The 26,475-nt window shown below is 37.1% G+C and overlaps 2 protein-coding genes across 2 annotated transcripts; both read right to left on the reverse strand.

Annotated features, from left to right (window-relative positions):
- Positions 1-349: 349 nt before the first annotated feature.
- Positions 350-10,494, reverse strand: LOC130836194 (olfactory receptor 18-like). Its single transcript, XM_057708269.1, is given in 4 exon segments — positions 350-985; positions 987-1,325; positions 6,027-6,171; positions 10,406-10,494. Coding segments are annotated over 4 exon segments (1,209 nt in total).
- Positions 10,495-19,097: 8,603 nt separating this feature from the next.
- Positions 19,098-20,015, reverse strand: LOC130836195 (olfactory receptor 18-like). Its single transcript, XM_057708270.1, has one exon. It carries the CDS (start codon positions 19,989-19,991, stop codon positions 19,098-19,100), a length of 894 nt encoding a protein of 297 aa, XP_057564253.1. The 5' UTR covers positions 19,992-20,015.
- Positions 20,016-26,475: the final 6,460 nt, after the last annotated feature.

Consider the following 26,475-nt stretch of genomic DNA (forward strand, 5'->3'; position numbering starts at 1 on the left):
ATACTGGTGTGCAAAGCTAAAATACACAGGAGCTGTGGAAAAGATGTACATTTTAAATACATAGAGTTGTACAAATTTTAAGGATTCTTGGGCTATCAATGATAAGTTATAATATCTTGTTTGACATTGTATGATACACTCATGCAGTAATTAAGATGTACAAAGTATCCTAGATCTCTCCCCTAGTCCCATTAAAGAAACAACAGAAAAATAATTGGGTGTTAAGCAAGGAGACGTGTGAAGGGCATAAGAGCTACAAAAAGGATGTGATGAGAGAGGTAGGACTCAGGTCCAGATGTTTAGTTTTGCTGCATATTCCAATCTAAACTTTAAATGGGTGGCAGAGGTATTAATATGAGATTTTTTTTTTTTTGCTAGGGAATCTCCACGTGGCCCTTTTGATGTCTCTGTTCCTCAGACTGTAGATGAAGGGGTTCAGCATGGGGGTGACCACAGTGTACATCACTGAGGCCACTACATCCTTCCTGGGAGATTGTGAGACAGTTGAGCTGAGGTACGCACTAAGGGCTGTTCCATAAAATAAGCAAACAACTGACAGGTGAGAACCACAGGTGGAGAAGGCTTTATACATCCCACTGGATGAGGGAACTCTCAGAATGGAGGAAAGAATTTTATAGTAAGAGAAAAAGATCACTAAGAAAGGGAGAAAACCAAAGATAGCAAAAAAAATATACATGACAATGTCATTGGTGAAAGTTTCAGAACAGGAAAGATTTAGGAGCAGAGAAGGGTCACAGAAAAAATTAGAAATGTCCACATCCTTGAAGCAGGTAAATTGTGACACAATCAAATTCTGCACCTGGGAATCGAACAGGCTAACAAAAAAAGACATGGAAATGAAGAAGCAACAGAGGCGTGGGTTCATGATGACTTGGTAGTGCAGTGGGTGACAGATGGCGATGAACCGGTCATAGGCCATTACAGTCAGAAGCATATCATCCATACCTCCAAAAAGGATAAAAAAAAGACATCTGAGTCAGGCAAGCCTCATAGGAGATCACTCTGCTGTGAGTTTGGATGTCCACAATAAATCTTGGGACAGTTGTAGAGATGAAAGCGATATCAGCCAAGGACAGGCTGGAGAGGAAGAAGTACATGGGGGTGTGGAGGTGGGGGTCAGAGGTGACAGCCAGGATGATGAGCAGGTTCCCCAACACGGTGACCAGGTACATGGACAGGAACAGGATAAAGAGCACAGGCTGCAGTTCTGGATCATCTGAGAGGCCCAGGAGGAAGAATTCTGAGACCCTTGTTAGATTTCCAATTCTGTGCAGCTTAGACACCTTTGGAAAAAGAAGAGACGGCTGGAAAAAGAGAAAGTAAATAAATGGGCAATGAGCACTTTGTCCCTATTTAGATTCAAGCAATTCATTTCTAAGATTATACACTCTAGTTCCTTCAGTAAAATTTCCCAGTGTGATAAATTCTATCTCCTTAGAAATGTTTCCCCACTGGTTTCTGTTCTGTTCACCTCTGTCTATACACTCTTACTTTATAAAACTTCACTGAAAAGTGAAAGGGCACAAGAATATTTGAGGTAATACATCCTTGATCTCAGTTAAACAAAGCTTACTTCCTTAGAAATAATACAGAATGAAAAATTCCCTTCCCTCCTTAAGAAAAAAATATAATTCAAATTTAAAGGAATGAAGCCATAGATATATAAATCTTATTTTATTCAAACAGTATTCTAGATATTTCTATTATTTATAATATTTATAAACCTCTATGAAATGAGGGACTGTGTCATGTGAATTCTAAATTAATAATGAATATTCATAATCAGAAACATCCATGTGATATTCAGAATTTTCTCACTGGTTTGTCCATCTTCCCTCCTTCATGAAATAAGTGATTACTCAAATATCAGGGTTGTGTTTGAAAAGTCATTTAGTATATACTTTATGACTTTGGTGGACTTCAAATTTCAATCAGTAGGTTTCTTTAAGTGCACATGATCATACAGCACTGGTGACTACAAAGATGGTGGTAGGGTACAGAGCATTGTCAATGTTTAATGAATATGTCAATGATAATGAAATTTAAGAAACCTTACTGAATTTTTAAAAAAATTTTCTACAGTGTTATTTGTTTCAATACTATTTCAAAAAATGTCCAATGCATGAGACTGCTTTACTTTTATTTGGACTCTTTCTGTATTGCTGGGATAAAACTATTTTATTGTTTTTTATTTTTTTCAATTTATTGAAGTGATTAACCAAATTACATACACCTAGGAAGTCCCCAGCCTTCTTATTTCGAGTCAATAGATTTTCATGTCAATTCTTCTTCATACAGGGATTGCATTCCTTGACTTCTGCTACCTGAGGTAATTCGGTTTAATTATTTTGGCACGTCACACTATGATTTAATTGAGAAACATTCAAAATAAGTAGTGTAAACATATTTGAGCAGTTTCTTTATCTATGAAATTATGATAATAGTTGAAACTACCTAGTAGGAGTATTGGAAGAATTTTTAAAAATTTATTAATATTGCTTAGACTAATAGTTTTCTGTTCCAGTTGATTGATAATTTATTATGTTTATTTTAAAATTCACAGGTACCCCAGCCTCAGCCTAGGACCTATTTCAGGATCTACAAGTGCGTTTCATGGTCACCCTAATGTCAAGCTGGACCTGATAAATACTGCTTAGAATGTCGCCCAACACTTACAAAATGTTCCATTCCTATTACCCATTATTACTCTCATCAATACCCAACACATATTTTAAAATATAAACACTTAATAATAGTTTCTTCAGATCTCAGCTTTTATAGACACTTGAAACATTACCCATAAAATGGGATTTTCTTGGAATCTAGCTCAATCCCATCCCGCTACATAACTGTCCCCCTAAACAACCAGTGTCATGAAGTTCATGGGTATATTTCTCTGTTGATGCTACCATAATGTCAATATTCATTTACGTATCCATAACCAGGATTCTTAAAATCTTCCCTGAAAAGAATACTACACATGTTTCCTCTGAAATGTACTTATTTACCACAACTTTGTGGGTAAGTCTCTTTGTGAACTACCTACACTTACTTCAAACATTTACCTGATGCACATTAGTCATAAGGAAAAAAATCACTTACCTTATAAATTTATATTAATACCAAATATGTTTAACAAACCTATAATATATTTCACATATATTTAAAATGTAACAATATAGAGTAATGTATTTCACTATTAAATAAATAATTTATAGTACATATTTTATATTATATTATTGTTTGTGCCATTTTCTCCTTACAAATATCTGATGAAAATTCTGCACCTTGCTTAGTATCATGTAAATGAGAATTTGTGATACTATGTGAGTGGTGGTTAGTTGTTCAATTTCTAAGAATTGATGCATATTCAGTTTTACTAATATTAATTGTCTATATTTGTTTCAATGCAAATATTGTTTTCTATCAACCACAACATTTTTTATTAAAGTATCATTTGAAAAATATTCCTGAGGTCTATCTTGTGATAATTTCATGATAGGTGCACATGATATTTTCATCATATATAGGAAATTGTTTAAACCTTAGATTTCAAAACTGGACTGTAAAACATGACTATTTATAGAAAATCCTACATTCCATCACATTAGTGCAATTATGGCCCCAGTGAACTAGTGGCACATTCCCACAATTCACAAGTAGACTCACTGAACCAAAGAGGATGAATCAATTCTTCTACTTGCATTTCACATTCTGGAACAATAAAACTAGGTTAGAAAAGAAACCCTTATTAGCTACAGTGGAGGTGAGTGAGAACTGGTGCAGGAATAAGCAGGCCAAGGTTTGAGTCCTGGGTCTTTGGAGTGTGTGTAAATCTCTCTCCTTCTCTATATACTGGACCTTCCTGGAATTAAAAAAGAGGCTAATACCCAGCACTACACCAGAGTCTAATAGTGTGGCACCTAAGGGATATTTCTAACTTATAAATACTGGGTCATTTTTATAAAGAATATCTATTATTATTGGGAGAGTATATTTACTACTTAAATTCAATTTCCAAAATTTAATAATGTTTTATGGGTTATATGGCAGAAGAGATTGAAGCACTTTCTGTCTTAGGGCACAGAGCATGGAATGACATGAAATCCTAAAATGTGTTCCTGCCCATGTAATAAGATGTACTGTCCCTGTGTTTTGTGACTCACCCCCAACTCCTACTTATGAACATTTCTGCAATGGCTTTTCAAGATTGAATCCTGCAGATGTTATTCCAAGAAAGAAAAAACAGGTCCCTTAGAAAATCCATGACATAGATAGAAATAAACATTATTTTATCTTGTCTCTAGTCCTATGGGACATTCTGCAAAAGATGAAAACACCAGCATGAATGGTCCACGCTGTGGAAGCATACTGCTCACACTTTGTATCTGTGAAAAATGGAAGGGGTGATTCAACACATAACTGTTTTTGTTTTTTGTTTGCTTGTTTTTTAATCCTTGGTGCCTCCTCTGTGCCATCGAGACATAGGCTCTGGGGAATCAGAAATAAATGAGCCTCCGTCATTTCTCTTCACCTATGAAGAATGTACTCATATAAACAAAAATAAAATGTCCTGTTGGTGGGTAGGAAAACCATAACATCAGATACCAGATATTTAAATCTGATAAGGAGAGAATTAGCCTTATCATTATTAGTAACAAAATATAAAAAAAAAGTATGTTGCCCTTTCTTTGTGCAGCCATCACATAGTTAGCTATGGCATAGAGGGCGACCATTATTTGTTTAGTCCTAGTTTAGTGGGTTTGAATCACCGAGGAATTTACTCACTTGACAATTCTGAATCTCACAGATTCTAAGAAATTGCCCCATCACACACTAAGAATTGGTGGAGCATATGGGATTCAAAATTAAATATTTCTTCTCTGAGTTCCATGCACTGAATGTCATTGTTTTCAGACTTTCTGAACATTTTGAGCAGAAGTACAGCAGTCTAACCACAAATGTATCTCAGTATATTTTTAACTCTTTTCATTTTCCTGAGTAGGAATGAAGGCTGTGATTTTGTATCTCCTTTTGTGACTGAGTCAGCTGATCCTAAGTATGGGGGAGAATGTGGACAGTTAATGTGAAATCGAAGAACAGGGTCAACAGACAGATAAACCCTGAAATATCAGGTCCCAATTATTTCCATGGCCTCACCTGTGATCTCAGACATTCTTGTTATAGTTGATGCAACAAGTGCTACCTACTGCCCTCCACTGTGTCCTCCAGAAAACTCCAAAGGGAAGAGCACAGTGAGCAGGGAGTCTCTGCCACGACTGACAGGGAGGTGACATGACTGTTTGGGTGGCAGGGGGAGGGTGGCCCAGATGCTCTGTGTCTGGAGTAAGTCTGCCCAGACTGACTGCCTTCAAACTTGGCTCCAAGACTTTTATACTCATGAATAGTACATTTTACATAAAATGTTGTGCTTCTTTCCCCTTATTAAAATAATTATAATGCATCCAATTATCATTCGTGAGAGATCATGCAGATGTAAATATATAGGACGCACAGCTCAGAGCCTGACATTTAGGAAGCCTTCAATAGCAGCACATGATATTAGGGTTCCTGTCATCCTTCTCATCCTCATCCTCATCAGTGCTTTCAGGATCACTTGAAGTGCTAAGGGAAGAATTTAGAGACCCATTTGCTGCTACAGTGGGGGACATGCCAGCCAGAGCCAGAACCAGTGAGGGTGGAAGCAGAACTCAGAATGAGAGTTCTCACACCCCTACCAGAATAAAGAACATAAACTTCAAAGGGCTTTATTCCCGGACTGTGTATATTCCTCTCATCTTTCTATACCAACTATCATGTTTGTCCTCTTGAGAAGGAAATCTCAACCAGAACCAAGAACATAAATGTGAAAGGGCTCTAATCTGAAGTGTGTATACTGGTGCCCTCCCAGCTGTCTATCCCAACTGTCATGTTTGTCTTGTTGAGAAAAGAAAATCATGCTTCCAACACTCCCTTCATCCATCACTGTCTCCCTCAGCACTTACTGGGTTGGGCTGCATCTTTGCTGCAAGATGACCAAGGAGCATAGATTCACTGCCTCTCTCCTGCCTGGTGTGTGATAAAGTCTCAGGGTCAATGCTCAGGACTGGCAGGAAGACAGACTTAGCCCGGACCTTCTGATGCTTGTTCCTAAAAAGGATAAAGAGACACGTGTGGAGCCACAATATTAGAAGTGGCAAATACAGAGCTAGAGGCACTGGCCAATTATTTACAATGGTATCGCCTCAAGGCTCAATGCCCAAAGGTCATAATAAGCCCCTTGGTCCACGTTGTCCCAATCTCTGGAGACTTGCTAATAATGAAACAGGAGAAGGAGAAATGTGAGTGTTCTGGGAAGGATCTGGTCTGTCTTCTCCTCAGGAGAAAATTCACCTGTATCCTTGCTTCTTACTTCCAACTTGCAGGATTTTAACATAATATCCAGACTTTTCAGAATTAAATCACTCATAGTGTGGTTTTGATATCTGCAAATCTATCATATCAATCATGAAATCTCTGCAGCATTAAGTATATACCAAAGATGTGACACACTTTCCATTTTTACAGTTAATAGTTGTCTCTAAGGATAACTTATTTTTTTAAACTCTTTATTGGAGTATAATTGCTTCATACTGTTGTGCCAGTTTCTGCTGTACAAAAAAGCAAATAAGCTGTATTTATACATATATCCCCATATCCTTTCCCTCTCGCGACTCCCTCCCACACTCCCCATCCCACCGCTCCAAGTCATCACCAGTCATCCAGTTGATCTCCCCGTGTTATGCAGCAGCTTCCAACTAGCTATCTATTTTACATTTGATAGGGTATATATGTCAATGCTACTCTCTCACTTTATCCCAGCTTCCCATTGCACCCTGCCCCAAGTCCTCAAGTCCGTTATCTACATCTGCATCTATATTCTTGCCCTGTCACTATGTTCATCAGTACCATTTATTTAGATTCCATATATATGCGTTAGCATATGGTATTTATTTTTCTCTTTGTGGCTTACTTCACTCTGTATGACAGACTCTAGGTCCACCCACCTTATTACAAATAACTTAATTCCATTTACTTTTATGGCTGAAAAATATTCTATTGTAAATATATGACACATCTTTTTTATCCATTCATTCATCAGTTGATGGGCATTTAGGTTGCTTCCATTACCTGCCTGTTGTAAATAGTGCTGCAATGAACATTGGGGTGCATGTGTCTTTTTGAATTAGGGTTTTCTCTGGGTATATGTCCAGTAGTGGTATTGCTGGGTCATATAGTAGTTCTATTTTTAGTTTTTTTAATGAACCTCCATAATGTTTCCCATGGTGGCTGTGCCAATTTACACTCCTACCAACAGTGCAGGAAAGTTCCCTTTTCTCCACACCCTCTCCAGCATGTATTGTTTCTAGATTTTTTGATGATAATCCTTCTGACTTGTGTGAGGCAATACATCATTGTGGCTTTGAATTTCATTTCTCTAATCATTAGTGATGTTGCCCATCTTTTCATGGGATTGTTAACCATCTACATGTCTTCTTTGGAGAAATGTCAATTTATATCTTCTGGCCATCTTCGGAATCATTCATTTGCTTTTTTGATATTGAGCTGCATGAGCTGCTTGTATATTTTGGAGATTAATCCTTTGTCAGTTACTTCATTGGGAAATACTTCCTCCCATTCTCAGTGTTGTCTTCTTGTCTTCTTTATGGTTTCTTTTGCTGAGTGAAAACTTTTAAGTTTCATTAGGTCCCATTTGCTTTTTTTTTTTTTTTTTAATTTCCATTATTGTAGGAGGTGGGTTAAAAAGGATCTGGCTTTGATTTATGTCACAGACTGTTCTACCTGTGTTTTCCTGTATGAGTTTTATAGAGTCTGACTTTACATTTAGTTATTTAATCCACTTTGAGTTTATTTCTGTGTATGGTGTTAGGCAATACTCTAGTTTCATTCTTTTACATATATCTGTCCAATTTCTCCAGCACCACTTATTGAAGAGGCAATCTTTTTTCCATTTTATATGCTTGCCTCCTGAAAGTAAGGGGATGGAAGAACTTATTCCATGCAAATGGAAGTCAAAAGAAAGCTGGAGTAGCAATACTCATATCAGTGAAATTAGACATTAAAGGAAAGACTATTATAAGAGACAAGGAAGGACACTACATAATAATCAAGGGATCAGTCCAAGTAAAAGATATAATCATTGTAAATATCTATGCACCCAACATAGGAGCACCTCAATACATAAGGAAAATGCTAACAGTCATCAAAGGGGAAATTGACAGTAACACAATAATAGGAGAATTTAACACTCCACTTTCACTAATGGATAGATCATCCAAACAGAAAATAAATAAGGAAACACAAGCCTTAGATGACACATTAGACGATCTCAACTTAATTTATATTTATAGCACATTCCATCCAAAATCTGCAGAATACAATTTCTTCTCAAGTGCACAAGGAACATTCTCCTGGAGAGATCACATCTTGGGTCACAAATGAAGTCTCAGTAAATTCAAGAAAATTGAAATGATATCAAGCATCTTCTCTGACCACAACACCGTGAGACTAGATATCAATTACAGGAAAACAAATATAAAAAATACAAACACATGGAGGCTAAACAATACGCTATTAAGCAGCTAAGGTATGGGACGCAGCTAAAGCAGTTCTAAGAGGGAAGTGTACAGCAATAAAATCCTACCTCAAGAAACAACAAAAATCTCAAATAAACAACCAAACCTTACCCTAAAACAATTAGAGAAAGAACAACAACAACAAAAAAACTCCAAAGTGAGCATAAAGAAAGAAATCATAAAGATCAGATCAGAAATACACAAAAAAGAAATGAAGGAAACAATAGTAAAGATTAATAAAACTAAAAGCTGGTTCTTTGAGAAGGTAAACAAAATTGACAAACCATTAGCCAGGCTCATCAGGAAAAAAAGGGAGAAGATGCAAACGAACAGAATTAGAAATGAAAAAGGAGAAGTAACAAATGACATCACAGAAACACACAAGATCATGAGAGACTACTACAAGCAACTATATGCCAATAAACTGGATAACCTGGAAGAAATGGATATATTCTTAGAAAAGTACAAGCTTCCAAGGCTGAATCAGGAAGAAAGAGGAAATATGAACAGACCAAGTACAAGCACTGAAATTGAAACTATGATTAAAAATCTCCCACCAAACAAAAGCACAGGGCCAGATGACTTCACAGGCGAATTCTATCAAACATTTCAAGAAGAGCTAACACCTATCCTTCTCAGACTCTTCCAAAATATGGCAGAAGGGGGAACATTCCCAAAATCCCTCTATGATGCCATCATCACCCTGATACCAAAACCAGACAAAGATATCACAGAAAATAAAATTACAGGCCAGTATCACTGATGAATATAGATGCAAAAATCCTCAGCAAAATACTAGCAAACAGAATCCAGCAGCATATTAAAAAGATCATACACCATGATCAAGTGGGGTTTATCCCTGGAATTCAAGGATTCCTCAGTATATGCTAATCAATGTGATATATCATATTTACAAACTGAAGGATAAAAACCATACAATATCTCAATAGATGTGGATAACTTCTTATTTTCATTTCCTTACTCTTGCTCACTTGGCATTAGATAGTGGAGATTATTGTTGTTGTTGTTGTTTTAATTTGAATGACTCTTCATTTCTAAGTATTTTTTTCTCTAAATGAATTATATTTGCATATTGGAAAATATTGATTTTTACTTAGTATTTAATAACTGATTATTTAATTAAATATTTCAGTTGGGTTCCCAGAAGGTTGCAATCAAAGTGTCAGGCAGGGCTGCAGGTATCTCAAGAGTGGATCAACAGATGTCCACTTTCAAGCACACTTAGGAGGCTGTTGGTAGGATTCAAATGTTCACAGAATATTGTCCAGATAATTCTTTCAGTTCCTTGACACATGACCTCCTGGTGGGGCTATTGGGTTTATCAATGTGAGCCACCCAAAAGGCAAGAGAGAGGCAGCAAGAAGAAAGCCAGATTTTTTTTTTTTTACTGTGTTCCCAGTGGTGACTTTCCAGGATTTGTTTCATATTCTCATTGTTGGAAGTGGGTCTCTGTATACTTCTCACACTCGGTGGGAGGGAAGTACACAAAGAAATGAAAACCAGGAGTTTACGTCAGTGAGAGCATCTCAGATCCTGCCCAACAAATAGGCCTCATCCTCTATAAGGACTTTGTGCTCCAAGCACTTCAAGACTCAGGTCCTATCCATCTCCTTTCCAGCATATTCCCAAATTCATCCCACCACCATGATCTCAACAAAAATTCCCTGGACACAAACTACCATGGGAGTATTCCTCTCCAGTGGGTACTTTTGCAGATACAACTATACTTCTTCAGGTCATGCAATTTCAAATAGACCCCTGGTTTCTGAATCACTAGGACAGCTCCTCCATCAACATCAGGCCAATCGGCAGCCATTCTATGGGCAAATGTAATAAATGTTCTGAGTATTCTAACTTCTTCTAAGTAGAGAGGAATCCACTCACTCCAGAATATATTTCCTTCAGATTTCTTTGTGGTCTCAGCCCTTGAAGGCTTTAGTAAATAAAGTGTGTTTGGGCTTACCTGTTTTTCTTTTTTCTACTGTATTAAGTGTGATGCAAGTGGAAAGAGGAGTGATGTAAGCTTACAAATCCTGTCCATGCAGACTTCCTGACTCAGATACCTCTGTGCTGAGGAATGCAGAGTTTGGTTTGTCATTAAGTGATGTGAAGAAAACTTTAAACTGAGAAAGGAGGCTTTGATATTGTAACATCATAGAAAAGGAACCATTAGAATGTTGTGTGTTTTCTGTTAGTGTGACATATTTTCTGGATGCCTAAAATATTTTACAAAGAGTAACATTTTAAAAGCATACTACAAAAAGTATGCTAAGTAATTAGATATTTATTTGAATTGTTATATCTTTTACCTGGATTGTCAAAGGGTGAATAATTGCTCATGTTTGCTGAGAATTTACTTGGTGAGATGTGCCCAGTTAAAAACTCTGTGTGATGTTGTATGGACTTATCTCTGTTTTTAAATAAATTTTCACCTAAATTAAAAAGAAAAGAAGAAAAAATAAAACTTCATTTTATACCAAAATCTAATTGGATATGGAGGGAATGATGTTATTTTCCTTGTGTGGATAAGTGACAAAAGGTATTTTTAGGGTACAGCACATGGCAGATTTGTACAGGCAGATATGAGACAGAGAGACTATGTGTTTACTTATTTGAAAGAATTAGTCCACAGCAAAAATGTATTACTAAACTGCAGTTACTTCATAAAGTGTAAAAGGAATAATATGCTAGACTCAATGACAAAGATGCATTTACAGGAATTGGGCTATGAAAACCAAAGTTAGTTATGTTTGTGCTGTATAATGTGATATGGCTGTGTTCTTTTTCTAATTACCAGTGCCCCCTCCCCCAACATGATGAGCATCCTTGACCAAATACCAAGTGAGCAAAAGTCAGTTGGAGAGAGTGGGGGTGAACGTTGAGGTCCTTTAATATGTTTTGACCTTAGCAAAAATAATGTTACAATGAAGTCATAGTGTTGTGGGTAGAAAAGATCAGATATTAGGGTCACTGCCAAAGATGAGTGTACAGGACATGGTACAGGCAAAACACAGATGTGGATGTTTATGCATTAAAATTAGTGATTTGTCTTGTGCCTCCCCAATTCCTTCTCACATGATGAGTATTTTTGACGGAAACAGAAACCTTCTCACATTCAGTGTTTGATGTGTAGTTGGGAAATTTCCATCCTCATTTATTTGCCTTTATTATGGTAGAAATTTAAGAACCACATCCTTTACTCTATGAGTCTTAGTCCCTGCAGTGACTAGTATAGAAAAATAGATTCCCATTGACGGTCCTGATAATAAACACGAGCAAACTATACATTTTTTTCCCTCTCAGGAGTTCTTAGCGATGTCTGTGGAAAGCAAACATTCCAATGGAAGAGGAAATATCCAGAAAATAAAAATGTTAAATTGTATTTACCTTTTAAAACATTCAATGGTCCACAAAGTAGAGCTGTGTCTAATCTCTGCCTTCATTTTGCTACCTTTTGGGTATATACATAAATTATACCCAATCCCTGTCCTTGACATGGTCAAGGTCACATTATGTAAATATAAAATCAGTGGTCACTCAGGAATCTAGGATAAAGTACTAATGACACTCAGTTAATTTATTTGAGATCTATCAACCTCAGAATATATAACAAGAAGGAAATAAACATTTATTGCTTATTTCCCACGTGCATATATTATGTGTTTAATCTTGCAGTGCTTTATGCTCTACATTAAAAAGAAAGAAGCAGAATTAAAATAAAGAATTAGAAAGTATGAAAGTTAAAAATTAACACTGTTCCACAAGGCTAAAATTTTAAAGGAGCTAACGAAGGAAATGAAATTTTCTGTCTGAAAAGCCTATTAGTTGAAACAAGCACACTGGCATATTGACATGATGAGTTGCTAGTATATTCTATCCTTGTTCTAATAACTACTTTTGGTTAACTTGTTTCAACCACCTTTTCAGGTAAGAACGTTTTTTTAATCAGTATTCTACAGATGAGGAAGTTAAACAAAAAGATATTTTGTACCATCCTCCAGATCACAGTTTCTCATATCAGGTATTCATGAATTCTGGGATATTCACTTACAATTAAATGCATTGTCAGGAGGAGATGGCAGAGTAGGAGGACACTGAGCTCAACTCCCCCAGTGGATACGTCAAAAATGCATCTACATGTAGGGTGATTCTCACTGATAACACACTGGAAACTCTCAAAAAGATGTTTCTACAACTAAGACTGTAAAAATTTCTGCTTGGAGTTGGGTAGGAAGGGGGAGAAGTGAGCAGGTCAAGACCCATGCCCTGGAAGGAGACATAGAAGAGACCAGGGTATATCATATGCTAGGATATCCTCCCTGGGGAGTGACGGGTTCCAACCAAACATTGGGGATCCAGGCTTCGGGTCTGACACCAGGAAGACAAGTCCTTATCTCACACCTGTTTGACTGGCTATTATCAGAAAGAGAAGAGAGAATGCTGGCAAGGATGTGTAGAAAAGGGAATCCAGAAGCACTGTTGATGGGAATGTATTGCCACCATGGACCACAGCATATGAGTTCCTCAGATATTTTAAATAGAACTGCCACATGATACAGCAAGCCCACCTCTGGGTATGTGTCCAAAGGGGATGACATAACTATCTCAAGGTGATAACATTATTGCCAAGTTCATTGCAGCATCATCCACAACAACAAGAGATGGAGACAACGTAGTGTCCATTGATGAATGAATGGATACAGAAATGTGATTCCTAATAGTACCTAGAATGGAATATTATTCAGCCACTTGAAAGAAGGATATCTGCCATTGCCTACAATTCAGATGAAATGTGCTTATATTATGCTTATTGAAATTAGTCGGAGAAAGACAACTAATGCACAATGAACCTTATATGTGGAATGTTGAAATATTGAACTCATAGAAGCAGAGTAGAATGATGGTTGCCTGGAGTGGAGGGCTGATAGAAATGAGGAGATGTTGGTTAGAGTTACAAGATGAATAAGTTCCAGTGATGTAATACATATCATGGTGACAACAGGCAACACTTCTCTGTTATGTATAGTAAGATTCAGTCCTGCAGTGAATTATGATCTAGAGAGGATCCAAGACACCCACCAGTCTCATTAAAGAAACATGTAAAGAAGCAATATTCAGGTTCTAAGCAAGGAGGGAAGTGACGACCATAGACCTACAAAAATAATGTGGTGAGAGAGGGAGAATTTTCAGATCTACAGGAATGGATTTACTGCATTTTCCAACCTACCCTCCAAATGGATGGCCCAGGTACTGAGGTTAGTTTGTTTTGCTGAGGATACTCCACATGGCCCTTTTGATGACCTTAGTCCTCAGACTATAGATGAAGAGGTTCAGCATGGGGGTAACCACAGTGTACACCACTGAGGACACTGCATCTTTCCTGCGAGAATGTGAGAGAGCTGAGCTGAGGTACACAAAAAGGCCTGTTCCATAAAATAAGCAAACAGCTGACAGGTGGGAGCCACAGGTAGAGAAGGCTTTATATTTTACCACCTGATGTAGGGACTCTAAGAAAAGAGGGAAGAATTTTATAGTAAGAGAGAAAGATCCCAGAGAGAGGAAGAAAACCAGAGATGGCAACAACAACATACATGACTATGTTACTGGTGAAAGTGTCAGAAACAGCAAGCTTGAGGAGTTGAGAAGGGTCACAGAAGAAGCTAAAAAATCTACATCCTTGAAGCAGGTAAGTTGTAAAACAATCAAGTTCTGCACCAGGGAGTCCAAAAGGCTAACAAAAAAAGACACCAAATCTAAGGAGCTCAGACTTGTGAGTTCATGACAATTGGGTAGTACAGTGGGTGACAGACAGTGATGAAAAAGTCTTAGGCCATCACAGTCAGAAGCATACTATCCATACACACAAAAAGGATAAAAATAGACATTTGAGTCAAGCAACCTGCATAGGAGATAACTCTGCTGTGAGTTTGGATGTCCACAATCATCTTGGGTATGGTGGTGGGGACGAAGCCAATGTCAGTCAAGGACAGGTTGGAGAGGAAGAAGTACATGGGGGTGTGGCGGTGGGGGGCAGAGGTGACAGCCAGGATGATGAGCAGGTTTCCAAACATGGTGACCAGATACATGAACAGGAACTGGATAAAGCACACAGGCTATAGTTCTGGATCATCTGAGAGGCCCATGAGAAAGAATTCTGAGACTCTTGTTAGGTTCCCAGTTCTGTGTAGCTTGGACTCCTTTGGAAAAAGAAAAGAGACTGAGTCACAATGAGGTATCAACTCACATCAGTCAGAATTGCCATCATCAAAACGCTAGAAACAATAAATGCTGGAGAGGGTTTGGAGAAAGGGGAACCCCCCTGCACTATTGGTGGAAATATAATTTGGTACAGCCACTATGGAAAACTGTTTGGAGGTTCCTTAAAAAACTAAAAATAGAGGTACCATATGACTCAGCAATCCCATTCCTGGGCATATGCCCTGAGAAAATGATAATCCAAAAAGAAACATGTACCAGAATGGTCATTGCAGCACTATTTACAATAGCCAGGACATGGAAACAACCTAAATACCCATCAACAGATGAATGGATAAAGAAGATGTGGCACATATATACAATGGAATATTCCTTAGCCATAAAAAGGAATGAAATTGAGTTATTTGTAGGGCAGAGAGAGCCTGGTGCCAATGACTGCCATGTGGCCAAACTTCCCACACTGAAATGCAAGGCAGGTGGAAATGCTAGCAATGCCCTGTCTAGGAACTGAAACTCAGGCTTTAGCAGATGGACCTTGGGAGAGGGTTCAGTCCAGTTGTGTGGAGACAGCCTGAAGGGCCTGGAGTGTGATTCCAGGCCACCATTATTAGCAAGCACAGCTCTGCTGTAAGAGTCACATTGTCATTGTACTCATAGGGTCTACAACTGCAGCACAGAGGCGGACTTGTGAGTGCACACATACTGGAGACAGGAGTGACATTGAAGCCCATTATCAGGGCCCCCACAGCAGAGGCAGGTCTGGGGCATGTCCAAGAACAGCAGCCTTTGTTGGCACACAACCAGGTGGCTGGAGCATCACAGAATCACAGGTCCATGTCCTTTTCAGACCGTGCAGGGGAAGAATGCATAGTGGTTTCCAGGCCTACCAACCTCACACTACAGCTTGGGGTGGTCAGGCCCTGGAAAAGCCCTATTATGGAGGTGGCTCAGGTCTTAGGGGGCAGCACAACCATCACAATCCCTGCAGCCACTACACTCTGGCCCACAGTGCCAGCCTAGCACTAGGTTTGGGACAAACACAATGCAGAAAGGGACATGATCATGGGCTGCTTCTGGGAAGAAAGAAAGATGCCTGCATGGGGCAGGTGCACAGGTTTCCTGTGACCACTCAGGCCTCACTTGATTCACTGCTCACCTCCCTGGAGACACAGCACACACTTCAGAGCAATGGAGCCTTATCAAAGCCAACCCTCAGGGCTTCTTCTCTAACAACTGGGCAGCACACCCCACCCACAACAGGCCTGACAGTCAGAGAGCAAAGAGGAGGCCCCATCCAACATCCAGCGCAAGCTCTGGGCACAACACCAATCACACCCCTTATCAAAGGGATAACAGCACACTCTGAATAAGAGATGGCAGGCAACCATACCAAAAACTGCTCTTGTACCAAAAATACTGAACTCACACAGTCTACACAGAAACACTCCCATGTAAAAATGGCGTCTCAGGACCATAGCAGATAATGGTTTCTTCTACCTGCATAGAGACAGAGGGATTTAAGTAAAATGAAAAATCAGAGGAATTACTCCCAAATAAAAGAACAAGAGAAATCCTTGGAAAGAACAATGAAACAGACCTCATTAGTTCACAAGATCCCAAGTTCAAAAACATTGTAACAAGGAACTGGAAACTATAAAAAGAACCAATCAAAATAAGACAACTCAATTGCTGAGATAAAAACCAAGCTAAAAGCAGTGAATAGAATAATAATTAATGAAGAAGAATGGAAAAGTGGTCTGGAAGATAGGATAATGGAAACTGCTCAATCAGAATGGCAGACAGAAAGACAAATGACAAAAAAAAAAAAATGAAAACAATTGCGAGCTCTATGGGACAATATAAAGCATGCCAACCTATGCATTCCAGGTGTTTCAGGAGAAGATAGAGACAAGAGGTTAAGAAATGTAGTTGAAAATATTATGGCTGAAATCTTCCCAAACCTAAAGAAGGAAATATATATCCAGGTACAGGAAGCTCAGAGGGTCCCAAATAAGATTAACCAAAAGAGAACCACACTAACACATAATTAAAATGGGAAAAAATTATGGAAAAGAGAATATTCTAAAGTTAGCAAGAGAGAAACAAAGAGTCAGCTACAAGGGAACCTTCAAAAACCTCTCTGCTGATTTCTCTATAGAAACTTTGCAGGCCAGAAGGGAGTGGCATGAGGTATTCAAAGTCCTGAAAGGGAAAAACCTGCAATCTAAGATATTCTACCCAGCAAGATTATCATTTGGAAAAGAAGGAAACACTAAGAATTTCTCAGACAAGCAAAAACTGAAAGAATATAGCAATACTAACCTAACTTATAAAAATATTGAAATATTGAAAGGTCCCCCCAGAGCAGAAGAGAAGAATCTATAGAAAAGAAAAAAAACAAAAAACAAACAAAAAAAACACAACAAGAAAGGCAAATATATGAAAGAATTAAGTCACTTAAATAACCCAGTATGTACATTAAAAAAAAAATAAAAGGTTTGTAAAAGTGATTAAAATATAATTATGGAAAAAGGATAAACATGAAGATGTAAAATACATCATGAAAATTACAAAACATGGGGTAGGGGAGTAAAAAATGTAGCTCTTTTAGAATATGTTTGACTTTATATGTCTAAAGCAAGTACAAATAATTGAGTTGACATGCTTGAAAATCAGGGTAACCACAAGTCAAGCACAAGCAATCGATTCAGAAAAACCAAAAAGAAAGGAACTCAAGCATAATACAAAAGGAAGAAACCATCAAACCATGAAAGGCCAAAGAAAGAGAAGAAAGGAACAAAGAAGAACTACAAAACCAACTAGGAAACAAGGTTTAAAAGAGCAATAAATACATATTTATCAGTAATCACTTTAAACGTCAACTGTTCCAATAAAAGACAGAGAGTGGCAGATTGAATTAAAAATCAAGAACCTAGATATGCTGCCTAAAAAGACTCACATTAGTGGGAAAGACACCCATAGATTGAACATGAGAGGACAGAAAAAGAGATTTCATGCAAATGGAAAAGACAAGAAAGTGGGGGTAACAATACTCATATCAGACAAAATAGACTTTAAAACAAAATCCACAAAGAAAGACACTATACAATGATCAAGACAAGAAGAGCATATTACTGTTGTTAACATATAGGCACCCAATACTATGTATACATAGTATTTTTATTATGTATAATATAGATAACAGATGAGAACCTACTGTATAGCTCAGGGAACTCTACTTTGTACTCTGTGTTGACCTAAATAGGAAGGAAATCCAAAAAAGATGGGATACATGTTTACATATAGCTGATTCATTTTGCTGTAATCTAGAAAGTAACACAACATTATAATACAACTATACCTCAATAAAAATTAATAATAAAACATAAAATAAATGCCAACATACATAGAGGGGGAAATTGACAGGAATGCTATACTACTAGGAGATTTTAATGCCTCACTGACATCAAATAACAGATCTTCCAGAGAGAAAATCTGTATGGCAGCAAGATTTAAAAAAAGTCAATAGAATTGTTGGACTTAATTGATATCTACAGAACACTGCATTTTGAAAAAATACACATTCTTTTTAATCACACATGGAACATTTTGTGCAATTGACAATTGTGTACAAGGACACAGAAAATAATGTCAGTCAGGTATCCAACATAAAGCACTAATGGTGTTTAATTTATTTGACATGTATCCACCTCAGAGTAAATGAAAAGAAGGAAATCTTCATTTACTGGTTTCTTATCATGTGCATACATTATCTGTTTACTCCTAGAATGCTTAAAGTCCTATGTGATTAAAATGAAGAATTATAATGGATGGGAGTTAAAAAAATACTGGTCCACAAACCTAAAAATACACAATAGTTGTGAAAAAGATTTACATTTTAAATATATAAAAAGGAGTTGTTCATCTTCAAGGATCCTTGGGTTATCAATGATAAGCTATAATATCCCCACTTACATGGCAAGGTTTACTCATGCAATGATTAAGATGAACAAAGTATCTTTGAACTATTGCCTAGTCCCATTAAAGAAATACCAAAGAAGAAATATTCAGCTTTAAGGCCAGGGGAGTTGTGAAGGGCATTAAAGCTGCAGAAACAATGTGATGCAAGATGTGAAAATTCAGGTTTAGATGTTTAGTTTTGCTGCATTTTCCAACCTACACTCCAGCTGGGTGGCACAGGTACTATGATGAGACTGTTTTGCTAAGGACACTCCACATGGCCCTTTTAATTTCTCCGTTCCTCAGACTGTAGATGAAGGGGTTCAGCATGGGCATGACCACAGTGTACATCACTGAGGCCACTGCATCATTCCTGGGAGATTGTGAGACAGTTGAACTCAGGTACACACCAAGGCATGTTCCATAAGATAAGCAAACAACTGAGAGATGAGAGCCACAGGTAGAGAAGGCTTTATGCTTCCCACCTGATGAGAGGCCTCTGAGAATAGAGGAAAGAATTTTATAGTAAGAGAAAAAGATCCCTGACAAAGGGAGAAAACCAAAGATGGCACCAACAAAGTACATGACTATGTTAGTGGTGAAAGTTTCAGAACAAGCAAGTTTGAGGAGCAGAGAAGGGTCACAGAAGAAATTAGAAATTTCCACATCCTTGAAGCAGGTAAATTGTAACACAATCAAATTGTGCACCTGGGAGTCCAAAAGGCTAACAAAAAAAGACACCAAAATGAAGATGCAGCAGAGATGTGGGTTCATGATGACCTGGTAGTGCAGTGGGTGACAGATGGCCACAAACCTGTCATAGGCCATCACAGTCAGAAGCATAGCATCCATTATTCCAAAAAGGATAAAAATAGACATCTGAGTCAGGCAAGCCTCATAGGAGATCACTCTGCTGTGAGTTTGGATGTTCACAATCATCTTGGGGACAGTGGTGGAGATGAAGCCAATGTCAGTCAAGGACAGGCTGGAGAGGAAGAAGTACATGGGGGTGTGGAGGTGGGGGTCAGAGGTGACAGCCAGGATGATGAGCAGGTTCCCCAACACGGTGACCAGGTACATGAACAGGAACAGGCTAAAGAGCACAGGCTGCAGTTCCGGATCATCTGAGAGGCCCATTAGAAAGAAATCTGAGACCCTTGTTAGGTTTCCAGTTCTGTGTAGTTTGGAAACCTTCAGAAAAGGAAAATAGGGATGGAAACATAGGATAAAAGTAAATGAACATTCAGCACTGTGTCCATATTTTGGAATTCAAGTAATTAATTTCCATGATTATACACTGCAAGTCTTTCAGCAGTATTTCTAAGTGTGACAAATTCTATGTTCTTCGAACTTTCTTCATTGGTTTCTGTGTTATTCACCTCTGTCTATTCACTCTTACTGTATAAAATTTCACTGAAAAGTGAAAGGGAATAAGATCATTAGAGGTAATACATCCATGATCTCAGTTAAATACAACCTACTTTATTTTAGAAATAACCAGTATGAGACTTTCCCTTCCCCCTTTAAGAAAAACTATAACCCAAAATTTAAAGAAATTATGCCATAGATATATAAATCTTATTTTATTCAAATGCAATTCTAGATATGTCCTTCACTGAGAATATTAATAAATCTCTAAGAAATGCAGGACTGTGTCATCTGGATTCTAAACTTAGATTGAATGTTCATAATCAGAATATATTTTTACATGATATGAAGGCTTTTATCATTCTTTTTTATCATAAATGAGTATTGAATTTTGCCAAAAGCTTTTTATGCTTCTAATGAGATGATCATATGGTTTTTATTCTTCAGTTTTTAATATACTGTATCACACTGAATGATTTGCATATAATGAAGAATCCCTGCATCCCTGGGATAAATCGCACTTGATTATGGTGCATGATCCTTTTAAAGTGTTGTTGGACTCTCTTTCCTGGTATATTGTTGAGGATTTTTGCATCTATATTCACCAGTGGTATTGGTGTATAATTTTCTTTTTTTTTTTTTTTGTAGTGTGTTTGTCTGGTTTTGGCATCAGGGTGATGGTGGCCTCATAGAAGGAGTTTGGGAGTGTTCCCTCCTCTGCCAGTTTTTGAAACAGTTGGGTGTTAGCTCTACTCTAAATGCTTGACAGCATTCACCTGTGAAGCCATTTGGTCCTAGAATTTTGTTTGTTGGAAGACTTTAAATCACAGTTTCAATTTCATTACTTGTGATTGGTCCGTTTGTATTTTCTATTTCTTTTTGATTCAGTCTTGGAAGGGTATATCTTTCTAATAATTTTTCATTTCTTCCAGATTGTCCACTTTTTTTTGGTATATAGTTGCTTGTAGTAGTCTCTTATGATGCTTTGTATTTCTGCAGTATCTGTTGTTACTTCATCTTTTTCATTTCTAATTTTTTAAAACTTTTCTAGTATATTTTTATATTTTTTTCCTTTCAGTTATCGTAGGGGTCATCTCTGTTTGTTTTTTATTTAATTCTTCTAGGTCTTTGTTAAACATTTCTTGCATCTTCTTGATCTTTCCCCCCATTGTTTTTCTGAGGTCCTGGATCATCTTCACTGTCGTTATTCTAAATTCTTTTTCTGGAAGGTTGCCTATCTGCATTTCATTTAGTTGTTTTTCTGGTGTTTTATCTTGTTCCTTCATCTGGTACATAGTCTTCTGCCTTTTCATTTTGTCTATATCTTTGTGATTGTTGTTTTTGTTCCACAGTCAGCACGATTGTGGTTCTTCTTTCTTCTGCTCTCTGCCCTCCACTTTACTTTTTTTGGGAATCTATTTTGTACTGGCAGGACAATACTAATTCTTTTTCTTTTTTCTTTTTTATCTCTTTTTTTTTTCTCAGTTCACTGAAGTGATTGACAAGATTGCATGTATTTGGTTTGTGCTACATGAAGTTTTTAATGATGTGAAAATGATGATTTAATACATATAGACATTGGGAATTATTACCATAGTCAAACTAATTAACATATCTGTCATCTCACATAGTTTCGATTTGTGTGTGTTTGTGTGTGTGTGTGTATTTGTATGTATAAGAGTTAAGCAGATCTCTCTTAGAAGACTAAAAATCACAACACAAAGTTATTACCTGTAGTCACCAAGCCATATATTAGATCCTCAGAGCTTACTCATTTTATATGAAAATTTTACCCCTTGACCAACATCTCTTTGTACCCCACTTTCTCTGCCACCTACTCTTCACAACTACAGTTCTAATCTATGGTTCTAAGAGTTAAATATTCTTAGCTTCCACACATAAGTGAGGTCTTATACTATTTGACTTTCTATGCCTGGTGTATGTATTTCCATAAGTATAATATTCTCCAGGTCCATCTATGTTGTTACAAATGGCAGGATTTCATTCTTCTTATGGCTGAATTATATCCCATTGTTTATATATATACACCAAATTTTCTTTACTTCTTCACCTATCAACAGACACTTATCCATATTTTCACTATTTCAAATAATATTGCAATTATCCAAGAGTGCAGATCTCTTCAAGGTTGTGATTTGATTCCTTTGGCATATAGCCTGAAGTGCGGTTGCTGGATCCTAGGTAGTTCTATTTCAGTTCATTGCAGGTTTTAATTTTTTAAGGAACGTCCATTATGTTTTCTGTAATGACTATACAAATATTCATTCCCACCAACCAAGTACAAAGGTTCCTTTACCCCCACATCCTCACCAAAATTTGTTGTATCTCTTTTTTTCCTTTATCATAGCCTTCCTAAGAGACATGAGATGATATTTTATTTAGATTTGGACTTGGATTTCCTTATATAAACTGATGTTGAGTGCATTTTCATATATCTGGTGGTCTTGTTCTGCTGATCATAAAAACTCTTATTTACTGTTGAGGAGTTTAGCACCAGAGAAGGTCCCATGGCCAGGTCAGGACCCACCGATTTATGTCTATTTAACAGATTTTCATGTCAACCCTTTCTGATACAGGGATTACATTATTATCCTACTATATTTAAAGGTAATTTGGTTCATTATTTTGGCATATCAAAGTACAACTTATTTGTGAAAAAATCAAAATAGAATAATACAAACATACCTGGGTGGGACCTTATCTATGAAATTATGTAAATAATTGAACCTGGCTAATGGGACTAGTCAATAAAGTTTTTTTTTTATTCAGATCTTTATTGGAATATAATTGCTTTACAATGTTGTGCCAGTTTCCGCTGTATAACAAAGTGAATCAGCTGTGTTTTTACATATATCCCCATGTCCCCTCCCTCTTGAGCCTCCCTGCCACCCTCCCTGTCCCACCCCTCTAGGTCATCACCAGTCGTAGAGTTGATCTCCCTGTGTTATGCAGCAGCTTCCCACTAGCTATTTTACATTTGGTAGTGTATATACGTCTGAGCTACACTCTCACTTCGCCCAGCTTCCCCTTCCCCCTCTCTCTGTGTCCTCAAGTCCGTTCTCTACGTCTATGTCTTTATTCTTCTCCTGTCACTGGGTTCATCAGTACCATTCTTTTAGATTCCATACATATACTGAGACGAAGCGAGAGAGTAGCACAGACATATATATACTACCAACTGTAAAATAGTCAGTGGGAAGTTGTTGTATAATAAAGTTTTTAAATAATTAATATTTCTTATACCAGTGGTTTACAATTCCAGTTGATTATTTACATGTGCTTGTTTTAAATTACACATCAATCCTGGCCTCAACCTAGAACCACTATCAGGATCTCTACATGGGAGTTTCTTTGTCTCCCTTCATTGATGCTGGGATTGATAAACACTGCCTTAAAATATTGCCCAAAACTTATAAAAAGCTCCATGAATATTATCTCTTAATACTATCATGATTACCCCACTTATTTTTATTTTTACTTATTTTTATTTTTTATTTGTTATTTCTTAAAGTGTAAAATTTGATATATACTTTTCTTATTAGTAATGTATATATGGCAATCTGAAACTCCCAATTCATCCCACCTCAACCTCCCCCATTTTCCCCACTTGGTGTCTCTATGTTGGTTCTCTACAGCTGTGTCTTTACTAATGTCTTGCAAACTGGTTGATCAGCACCATTTTTCTATATTCCTTATACATGTGTTACTATACAATATTTGTTTTTCTCTTACTGACTTACTTCACTCTGTATGACAGTCTCTAAGTCCATCCATGACTCTACAAATACCCCAATTTTGTTCCTTTTTATGGCTGAGTAATATTCTATTGTAATGTACCACATCTTCTTTATCCATTCATGTGTTGCTAGACATTTAGGTTCCTTCCATGAACTGGCTATTGTAAATAGTGCTGCAATGAACATTGGGGAGCATATGTCTTTTTGAATTGTGGTTTTCTCTGGGTATATGCCCAGGAGTGGGATTGCTGGGTCTTATGGTAATTCTATTTTTAGTTTTTCAAGGAGCCTCCATAATATTCTCCTTCGTGGCTGTATCAATTTACATTCCTACCAACAGTGCAAGAGAATTCCCTTTTCTCCAAACCCTCTTCAGCATCTATTGTTTGTAGATTTTCTGATGATGCCCATTCTACCTGGTATGAGGTGATACCTCATTGTAATTTTGAGTTGCATTTCTCTAATAATTAGTGATATTGAGCAGCTTTTCATGTGCCTCTTGGCCATCTGTATGTATTATGTGGAGAAATGTCTATTTAGGTCTTCTGCCCATTTTTTGATTGGGTAGTTTGTTTTCTTGATATTCACTTGCCTGAACTGTTTGTATTTTTGGAGATTAATCCTTTGTTGAATCATTGGCAAATATTTTCTCCCATTCTGAGGGTTGTCTTTTCATCTTGCTTATAGTTTCCTTTGCTGTGCAAAAGCTTTTAAGTTTCATTAGGTCCCATTTGTTTATTTTTGTTTTTATTTCCATTACCGTAGGAGCTGGGTCAAAAAAGATCTTGCTGTGATTTATTTCAAAGAGTGTTCTTCCTATGTTTTCCTCTAAGAGATTTATAGTGTCTGGCCTTACATTTTAGGTCTTTAACCCATTTTGACTTTATTTTTGTGTTTAGTGTTAGGGAGTGTTCTAATATAATTCTTTTACATGCCACTGTTCAGTTTTTCCAGCACCATTTATTGAAGAGGCTGTCTTTTCTCCATTGTATATCCTTGCCTACTTTGTTACAGATTAGTTGACCATAGTTTATTTCTCAGCTTTCTATCTTGTTCCATTGATCTATATTTCTGTTTTCTTTGCCAGTACCATATTCCCTTGATTACTGTAGCTTTGTTGTATAGTTTGAAGGCAGGAAGTCTGATTCCTCCAGCTTTGTTTTTTTCCCCTGAAGATTGCTTTGGCTATTCGGGGTCTTTTGTGTCTCCATACAAATTTTATGATTTTTTGTTCTAGTTCTGTGAAAAATATCTTTGGTAATCTAATAGGGATTGCATTGAATCTGTGGATTGCTTTGGGTAGTACAGTCATTTTCTCAATGTTGATTCTTCCAATCAAAGAACATGGTATATCTCTCCATCTGTTTGTGTCATCTTTGATTTCTTTCATTAGTGTCTTATAATTTTCTGAGTACAGGTCTTTTACCTGCTTATTTAGGGTTACTCCTAGGTATTTTATTATTTTTGTTGAAATGGTGAGTGGGATTGGTTCCTTAATTTCTCTTTCTGATCCTTTGTTGTTAGTGTATAGGAATGCAAGAGTTTTCTGTGCATTAATTCTGTATCCCACAACTTCACCAAATTCATTGATTATCTCAAGTAGTTTTCTGGTGGCATCTTTAGGATTTTCTATGTATACTATTATGTCATCTGCAAGCAGTGACAGTTTTACTTCTTCCATTACAATTTGGATTCCTTTTATATCTTTTTCTTCCCTGATTGCTGTGGCAAGGACTTCCAAAACTATGTTGAATTGTAGTGGTGAGAGTGGACATCCTTGTCTTGTTCCGGATCTTAGAAAGAATGCTTTCAGTTTTTCACCATTGAGAATGATGTTTGCTGTGGGTTTCTCATATATGGCCTTTATTATGTTTGGTAGATTCCCTCTATGCCCACCTTCTGGAGAGTTTTTATCACAAATGCGTGTTGAATTTGTCAAAAGCTTTTTCTGCTTCTATTGAGATGATCATGTGGTTTTTATCCTTCCATTTGTTAATATGGTGGATCACATTGGTTGAATTATGTATATTGAAGAATCCTTGCATTCCAGGGCTAAATCCCACTTGATCATGTTGTATGACCCTTTTAATGTGTTGTTGGATTCTATTTGCTAGTATTTTGTTGAGGATTTTTGCATCTAAATTCATCAGTGATATTGGTCTGTAATTTTCTTTTTTTTTTGTAGTATCTGTGTCTGGTTTTGGTATCAGGGTGATGGTGGCCTCATAGAATGAATTTGGGAGTATTCCTTCCTCCAAAATTTTTTGCAAGAGTTTGAGAAGGATGGGTGTTAGCTCTTCTCTAAATGTTTGATAGAATTCACCTATGAAGCCATCTTGTCCTGGATTTTTGTTTTTTTTTGGAAGATTTTAAATCACAGTTTCAATTTCATTACTTGTGATTGGTCTGTTCATGTTTTCTATTTCTTCCTGATTCAGTGTTGGAAGGTTACACCTTTCTAAAAATTTGTCCATTTCTTCCATGTTGTCCATTTT

Source organism: Hippopotamus amphibius, chromosome 15 (assembly GCF_030028045.1).
Source record: "Hippopotamus amphibius kiboko isolate mHipAmp2 chromosome 15, mHipAmp2.hap2, whole genome shotgun sequence".
Taxonomy (NCBI): domain Eukaryota; kingdom Metazoa; phylum Chordata; class Mammalia; order Artiodactyla; family Hippopotamidae; genus Hippopotamus; species Hippopotamus amphibius.

Excerpts from the sequence above, each read along its gene's own strand:
- LOC130836195 (XM_057708270.1), bottom strand. The coding sequence starts at position 19,991 with ATGGGCCTCTCAGATGATCCGGAACTGCAGCCTGTGCTCTTTAGCCTG.